At 59.6% G+C, this 8,703-nt stretch overlaps 1 protein-coding gene across 3 annotated transcripts in view; it reads right to left on the reverse strand.

The window, feature by feature from the left end:
* Positions 1 to 3,042, reverse strand: part of LOC117876891 (bone marrow proteoglycan-like) — a 5,036-nt gene extending 1,994 nt beyond the window's left edge. The window contains exons 1-3 of one of the 3 annotated variants that reach the window (XM_034769396.1): positions 2,971 to 3,042; positions 2,169 to 2,256; positions 1,445 to 1,620 (exon numbers count right to left, since the gene is read on the reverse strand). In XM_034769396.1, the coding sequence (XP_034625287.1) occupies positions 1,445 to 1,620; positions 2,169 to 2,229 (237 nt within the window). In that variant the 5' untranslated portion in view covers positions 2,230 to 2,256; positions 2,971 to 3,042. Of the gene's footprint in view, positions 1 to 1,444; positions 1,627 to 2,168; positions 2,257 to 2,970 lie in introns of all 3 variants that reach the window. The other 2 variants (XM_034769394.1, XM_034769395.1) reach the window with 2 other exon arrangements.
* Positions 3,043 to 8,703: the final 5,661 nt, after the last annotated feature.

Here is an 8,703-nt window from a genome sequence, read left to right on the forward strand (position 1 = left end):
CCCCCCCCCCTGCACCCGCACTCCCTGCTGCCCCAGCTCTGGCCCCCACCTGCACCTCCTGCCGCCCCAGCCTGGGCTCTTCCCCTCCTCCCCCCTCACCTCCTGCCACCCGAGCCCTGGGCTCTCCCCCAAAGAAAGAATTGGGTGGACTAAATGGACATTGCACCTCTCTATCTGAAGCCTAGCAAGGGAGGTACGTGGATCCCACTAGAATTTAAAATGAAAAGTAAGGGAGGGGAGGCTCTACTAGACTGGGCAGCTTTAGAGACCAGGCACGTAGGAGGATTTCCACTTCTGAGCCATGGAAGCAGAAATTGACTTTTCTTTTCCAGATTTAGCTAATATTCAGAAAGGGAATCTAGCACCTGCCTTCCAGATCTGAACACCTCAAAATTCAGGAGTGCTCAAGCTCAATTTGGGCAGCTGTTACTTCATTTCCCCCAAATCAAATATACTGATCCACTGTAACCTGCTGTAGAAAAATATAGAATAAATTGAGCAAGAAATGCTTCCCAGTGGTTAGTAGGACTGGAATTGCTATTTTCAACAGCCATTGCTTTTTATTATTATTATTATTATTAAGTTTTAGTTGTATTTGTTTAAAAGGAAGACAGTGATATTGCATTGGCAAATTCCCCATAGAAACAAAGAATGGAACAAAAGAATAATAAAGGCACCTCAACTTTTCCTCATTTATGTAGGACAGTCTTATAATATGCATCCAGATATCCTCCAATCACACAAGCTGAAAATTGTTCCACTTTAATGCAGTTCTGTAACCATATGGGAACCAATCCTGTCTGTGTTCTGTGCACGTCCAAAATTCCTGCTGAATGACCCGCCCTGGGAGCGAGTTACCAGTGACCCAGGGCTGGGGCGGCAGGAGGGTGCGGGGGGGAGGGGGCAGCCAAAATTTTTTTTGCTTGGGGCAGCAAAAAACCTAGAGCCGGCCCTGCCCATCACCCCTATGCCACCCCTCCACCACCCCCATGCCCCCTTCACTGTCTCCATGGGCCCCCCATCACCCCTATGCCAACCCTCCACCACCCCATGGCCCCTCCACTACCTCCATGGGCCCCCCATCACCCCTATGCCAACCCTCCACCACCCCATGGCCCCTCCACTACCTCCATGGGTCCCTCATCACCCCATGCCACACCTCCACCACCCCCATGTTTCCTCCACTGCCTCCATGGGCCCCCCCATCGCCCTATTCCATTCCTCCAACACCTCCATTCCCCCTCCACCGCCCCCACGTGCCATCCACTGCCCTTACAGCCCTCTACTGCCCCCACTCCTCCTCCACTGTTCCCATGGCCCCCCATCACACTGTGTGCCCTCTACAATGCCCCCATGTGGCATTCTCTAACCCCATGGGTCTCCCACCCCACTTCCTGACCCATCTGCGAGTCCTCCCCACCACCTGTGCCCCTGCCCCACTTACCTGGGCGTTCCAAAATGTCTGGCAATTGTTCACAACCACATACCGAGCGAAGCAGCCCCCCTGGCCAGGCACGATCACCCTGAAGCTCTCACTGTCTGTGGGGCACGGTGGCTCCAGCTCCCTGGGCTCCTCCTCGCCCTGCTCGGCTGGTACCTCTTGCTCCGGGGCGCCCTCATCTGAGGATGGGTGCGAGAGACACCAATTGGCCCTTCCAGCTGCAAGACGCAGCCCAGATCCCAAACAATCCATGGGGGAGGGAGATGGAGCAGATCTAGTGGCCGGGGACACAGGTGTCCGGGATAGAGAGGGTCAGGGTGTCACTGGGGGGTCAGGGGACCTGGGTGTTCTGGATGGAGAGGGTCATAAGATTATTGGGGGGTTAGGGGATCCTGGTGTCCGGGCTGCAGTGAGGTGGAAGGTTATTGGGGGCAGGGGTCCCAGGTGGCCNCCTGGTGTCCGGGCTGCAGTGAGGTGGAAGGTTATTGGGGGCAGGGGTCCCAGGTGGCCAGAACAGAGTAGGGCTGGGGGCTAGTGAGAGCACAGGTCTGGGGTAACGGAACCCTGTATTGTGCTTGTTGGGGTCTGACCCAAGCCCATGGGGCCCGTACAGTCTCTGCTGGGGGTGGTGGTAGAGGTTCCCATTGGGGGCAGTGGCCTATGGGTCAGGATCCCCACAGGGTGGGGGAGGGGCTTTAGCCATGGGGACTTGGGCCCCGGGACTTACGGAGCTGGTGAGCAGAGACGGCCCCCAGCAGGGCAAGTGCCAGGACCAGGAACAGCTTCATCTCGGGCAGAACTGGGGTGGCAAACCACTGTGAGAGAGAGACAGATCGACACCCCCCGTCCAAACTCCCCACAGTCACTGAGCCCATACCGACCCCTCTGCCTAGAGCCCATCCCCCTCCTTCCATTTAGCTCGAACTGACCCCCCACCCCCCACCGCACCTAGGGACCTCCTACCACTGCACCCTGACCTACCACCAAACTCCCAAACTCCCCTGGGCTGATGACCACCCTCCAACCAATGCAGCCTTTCCCAGCAAAGGTAGGGCTGGGCCAAGCAAGGGTGAAGAAGAGAGCCCAGGGCCTTGGCTCAGCTGGGGGGAGACAGGTGAGCTGTCACTCACCTGCCCTGTAACACAGGGCCAGCGGGCTGTGGGCATCCATTGACTATGGACAGAAGGTGGCAGAGAGAACCCAGCATGTGCTGTTAGTCTGTGGAACTCCCTGCCACAGGATACAAGGGGCCAAGAGCGCTGAGCAGGGCCAGGCCTTTCTGGGCATCAGAGCAGCCTCAGGGGCCAACAGTGAGGCCTCATGACCTCAGGCTCCAGGGCAGGAGCTGAGCAGCCCCCAGGGTCAGGCAGGGATCTGCCCCTGCCACAGAAAGGTGAATTATGGCAGTCACTTTCCCAAGGCATCCAGCACTGGCTGCTGTGAGAGCCAGGCCCCGACCGAGCGACCCCACTCTGGAGCGGCTCCCCATCACCACCCATAGCCCCTGGGGTCACCAGAGAACCCCTCACCTCTGTGATGGCTGTGGGTCCTCAGCGAGCTCCAACGGCTCCAGCCCCTTATATAGATCTGGAGCAGGAGGCTGGGGGTGTGGAAAGAGCCACTATCAACTCCCAGCCCCTTATTCTCCCCCCACACACCCCACAGCTCGCGACATCCCCACACCCAGCCTGGGCTCTGACCCACCAGCTGCCCCATGTCACCCTCTAGGGGCCATCGGAGGAGTTTACAAACGAGCTGTCTACAAAGTTCCCCCAACTCCCCATAGACCATAGGGGGTCCTGGATTCACCCCCCTGCTGATGGTAGCAGAGAGCTGGGCTCCCAGCCACTCGGGGACCCGCTTTAGGAAGACCCTGACTGTAAGGCCGGGCTAGCAGGAGCTGTGGGTCGGGATTGAGGAACGCTGCTGTCAGCCCCTCCCCCGCCCCGCATCACCAGCCCACTCTCAGGCCGCACTGGCTCAGGGCGTCCCTGCAGATAAGCATCTCCCCACAGGTGCTGGGCAGGTTTCACAAGAGGATTTCACACAGCAACGGCCGCGCTGGGACCCCGTGTCTGGGCTGTCCCAATAACCCCTGGGGCCGTTTCACCGCAGGCTGCAGCGCTGGGCACCCGGCCACAGGGAAGGGGGCAGCAGCCAATTGGGTGACCAGATGTCCCGATTTTATAGGGACAGTCCTGATATTTGGGGCTTTGTCTTATTTAGACACCTATTACCCCGCACCCCCGTCCCGATTTTTCACACTTGTGTGTGGTCACCCTAGCAGCCAACGGGCTGTTGCCATCTATCCCGTGAGTGCCAGCATTGGGGTTCCCTCCCCTCCCCCGCCGGCACTCTCTGGGGGGCAGCCCCTCAGAGCCATGGACTCCCTCCCCTGCCATGGGACCCTGCCCAGTGTTGGCTGGGACTTGAGTGGGGTGATCACCCAGACTCTGGCGCATGGCCCTTCCCTTCCTGCGGTGAGCAGGGGCGCTGGGACCCCTGAGTCTGGAGTGGGACTGACCAGTGCTGAGCCCTGGGGCACAAATGGGCTCCCCCCACTTTCTACAGTGCCCCCCACACACACACTGATGCCCCTTGCAGAGTTCATCGGGCCCCATGAACCCCGCTTCCAACCCCCTGGAGAATCTGAGGGCCCCTAATGGGGGCTGAGCTACCTGGGGGCCCTGCCACGAGCTGCCTGTAGTCCCAGCAGAGCTTCCTAGACTCCAAGAGCTGACAGCCCATTGTGCCGTCTGTCTGCGCTCCTGTGTCACACCGGGCACCGGCCCTGCCCTGGAGCTCCTGCCTCCCGCCCTGACGGAGCCAGAGCGCAGCCTTTGGAGAGAGGCTGGACTGAAAGACTTCAAAGGATGGCGCATCTGCGCCCCCCCTCCCCCCGCAGACGAGTTGTCCCCAGGGCTATGAGCACCGGGGTTACCTCTGCACCTCCTGGCACCTGCCCAGAGAGCAGCCGGGTCAGGCTGGGCCTTGGCCTGGTGCATCCTGGGAGAATTGTTAAGTGGGGAGGTTAAGAGGGGCTTAGCTGCTCAGTGGGCAGGACAGCAGCTGGGTTCTTTGCCTGGCTTTGCACCCACCTGTGATGTGACCATGGACCAGTCACATCCCAGCCCCATGCCTCAGTTTCCCCTCCCCACCCTTCTCTATTCAGACTGTGAACTCTTTCGGGTAGGGGCTGTCTCTTGATGGTTGTATGTGCAGCACCTGGCACACGGCTGGCCCCAAACCGTGGCAGTTTGATGACCCGGTTGTCACTGCAGCTGCGAAGGTGTGTGTGTGTGGGGGGTCTCTCGCCTTCTCCACCCCCTACCCCACCACACGAGGCCCTAGAACCTTGCCCACACCTCTCCCCTGCCCAGCCCAGGACGCCATTCGCTGGCTCTGCAGAGGCCCTGAACACGAAAGCGGTGGCCCCGGCTGTCTCCTGCTCTCAGCTGCTGCGTGCACCTGTCACAGGCAGCTGCTCATTTCGGGGCCACCCGCTGCTGCCCGAGCTGCACAGGGTGTGGAGTCCCCCACTTCGCTCTCCACTCCCAGTGGGGTGCCTGCCCCTGCTGCAACCATGCTGCCCCAGCCCAGGCCCCTCCTCCAAGCCTGGCCCCTCTCCCCCCCCACTCCAGCTGGCTCCCCGCCTCCCACAGGGGTGGTGTGTGTCCGAATGGGCCATTTCCTGCTTTTCAGACGTTCCTGGTCCCCTCAGTTTCCCCCTCCCGTCCCCTCTCCCAGCTCACATGGGAGCAGGGATGAGGGGCTCAGATACCCGCAGACGGACAGAGCCTCTCAGAGCCCCTCCCATCCTCACCCCTCACCTGAGCCCCTTTCCTCTCCTACCACCCATGCACCCTCCCCATAATACCCCACCTCTCGCCGCAGTCACAACCCTCTCGCTCCTGCTAGCACCCCAAATCCACCGCCCCGTGAGCATTCCCACGTGTCATTTAGCTTCTCTTCCAAAATAGTTCCCATTCTGGCTGATCTGCCCTGCTCACATCCCAGTGAGAGTCCAAACCCCACACCCTGGATGGAGGCGGCTTTTCCCCACTCGGCTCCGCCTCGCTGGCAGAGTCTTGCCCAGGGCCGGTTTCAGAGTTGCCTGAATCTGTGAACTTTATGAAATGCTGGCTTTTTTCGGGGGAGCTGTATCTCAGCAACCCCTCAGGCCAACGACGCCTAATTTGGGTTTCTCGCCCTACCCTATGTGCCTATAAGGCCCGGCACATTTCAAGCCAATCCATGGCTCCGGGTGGATTTTGGAGTACTGAGAAGACTCACAGAGTCGGCCTTTAACTGGCAAAGGCGTCCTGGCGCAAACTACAGCCTGTCTGGCACCAGGCTGACAGGAGCGCTGAAGGGGCTGTACACAGCTCTCTGCAGTACTGCAAGATCACAACAGGGGGAGGGATAGCTCAGTGGTTTGAGCATTGGCCTACTAAACCCAGGGTTGTGAGTTCAATCCTTGAGGGGGCCACTTAGGGAACTGGGGTAAAAATCTGTCTGGTGATTGGTCCTGCTTTGCGCAGGGGGTTGGACTAGATGACCTCCTGAGGTCCTGTCCAACCCTGCTATTCTCTGAATATGGCCCATCTCCCAATGGGACACTCTCAGCTGAAGAATGCCCTGTGGAGATGAAAACAGCCTGAAACAATCTACACTACAGGCTACATCTACACTACAGGGGGGAGTCGATTTAAGATATGCAAATTCAGCTACGTGAATAGCGTAGCTGAATTCGACGTATCGCAGCCGACTTACCCCATTGTGAGGACGGCGGCAAAATCGACTTCTGCCGCTTTCTGTCGGCGGCGCTTACTACCACCTCCGCTGGTGGAGTAAGAGCGCCGATTCGGGGATCGATTGTCGTGTCCCAACGGGACGCGATAAATCGATTCCCGAGAGGTCGATTTCTACCCGCCGATTCAGGCGGGTAGTATAGACCTAGCCGAGAGGTCTCAGCTGCTCCCTGCATGTTAGCAGGTGTTCCCATCCTTCTGGCCCAGGGCTGCAGAGTGTGTGATATGCATCAAGCATGTCCAGTCTCAGCTCCTCAGCACTGTGTCCTCGGAGCATGCAGGGTCTGTGGGTTGGGTTTGAGGGAAGTCTGCAGGGCTGGGTGTGTGAGGGAGCATGTCAAAAGTGAGAATTGTCTGTAATACTTTTCTCGGGAGCAGGCATCTCCATACCCCCATTGGCCTTGGCATGGCCACCCGCTGGGTGCCAAGGGGTTCTCATTCTCCTCCTGTCACAGAGCCATAGTCACAAGGCCTTTGGGACGGTAGCTGGCTGGGCTGGTAAGAATATGCCATGACGAGCTGGTTGCAACTATCACCTTCCAAGAGAGGAGACAATGGCCAAGCCAATGACTGACTGTACCAGCCAGCGGCCCCAGGAGGCGGAATGGGTGTAAAACCCAAGTGCCTATGGCTATGATCCAGGCAATCGCAGAGGGGACCAAGGCAGGGAGGGGTCCCCTGAAAGCCAGATCTGGCTCACCTGGCATCAGCTGATCCGTCCTGCTCACTGTCCTCTGTACCGTGTGACCTGGCAGGTATCATATGTGGGAGCTCACTGGTAGGGGCCCTGGAGTTGCTGTTGGAGCCTCCCGGGACAAACACCGTCACTGCTTCCGGCGACTGTACCTAGATGGGTGGAATCTTTCTTCTGTCTCCCTAGCCGTGTCTACACTGGGGGTTAGGTCGGCCTAGCTGTGGCACTCGGGAGGGGGTGCTTTTCTCTCACACACACACACACACACACACACACACACACACACACACACACACACACACACACACACACACACACACACAGTGGCGTAGCTAGGTGGATCTAAATTTGGGGTGTAGGCCTGGGTGAGCACAGCAGGGGACCCTGGACAGGAGGGGTCAGGAACCAGCATTATCAGGACAAGGTTCCCAGACACACAGGAGCTCGGCTTGGGACAGAGGCTGTGTCTACACTACCCAATCTGTGCCAGCACCGCTCCCGGGGTAGACACAGCGCAGGCCGGTGAAGGAGCTTTTCCTGCTGCTGTAGGGATGCCATCTCCCTGACTGGCGTTCGCTGGGCCAATGGCAACACCCGTCCATCGACGTAGCTGAGTCCACTCTGGGGGTTGTGCCAGCACAGCTGCGCTGGGTTCCCTGACGTAGCTGAGCCAGTGTTTTAAGCGTAGACCAGGCCTGACTGGCAAAGGGACGTAGCTGGAGCCTTGGCTGCTGCCAGGCTGAACTCGGTCTCTGTGCCAAGCGAAGCTGGCCCGCTTGGGGCAGGGCTGCCCGGTGCTGATGCGAACACAGGACGCGGTGCCCCGGCCAAGGGGAAAAGCCTCTGCACCGGGCGGCGCTAGCGGGAGAAGCAGGAGGGCTGGAGGCTGGAGCTGAGTCTCCTGTCCGTGGGGAAAAGCGCGACCCCTTGTGGGGGCTGGGCAGGAAGGGCAGACCCAGGAGACGGGGGACAGGGCATAACCTATCCCTGTGAATCCATGCCAGGGAGCCCAGGACTGGGGTGTGTGGGTTGGGATTGAGGGGCACTGGCAGAGCTGGGCGTGTGCCTAGGGACGGGCTAGCAGGGGCTGCAGGTCGGGACTGAGGTGCACTGCTGTCAGTCACAGCCCCCCACCCCACCCCCATCGCTGCCCTGCTCTCAGGGCGCACTGGCTCAGGGCGTCCCTGCCGATAAGCATCTCCCCGCCACACTGGGCAGGTTTCACAAGGCCATTTCACACAGTAACGGCCGTGCTGGGACTCCGCGTCTGGACCGTCCTGATAACCCCGGGGCCGTTTCACCACAGGCTACAGCGCTGAGCGCCCGGCCACAGTGCCCTCTGAGTGTCAGCATTAGAGTCCCCTCCGCTGCCCCACGCCCTGGTAGTGTTACCAACCCTCCAGGATTGTCCTGGAGTCCCCAGGAATTAAAGATTAATCGCTAATTAAAGATTATGTCATGATGAAATCTCTAGCAATTCATCCAACCAAAGTTGGCAACCCCACTCCCTGGAGGCGGCCCCCTCAGAGCCAGGGACCCCCCCCCCCATTGCCATGGGGACCCTGCCCAGTGGGGCTGGGACTCGGGAGCCGTAAACATGCCCCTGCAGACGCTGGCGGACCCGGGGTGGAGCTGCCCAGCGCCCTGGCACCAGCCCTGTTCAATGCTGCTATCAGTGCCCAGACCAGGCTGTGGATTGTGCTGTGACCTGGCCTGGCCTGACCCGGTCCTGTGCATTCCCACCGCTGCCAGCTCCC

This window comes from Trachemys scripta, chromosome 4, assembly GCF_013100865.1.
Source record: "Trachemys scripta elegans isolate TJP31775 chromosome 4, CAS_Tse_1.0, whole genome shotgun sequence".
Classification (NCBI taxonomy): Eukaryota; Metazoa; Chordata; order Testudines; family Emydidae; genus Trachemys; species Trachemys scripta.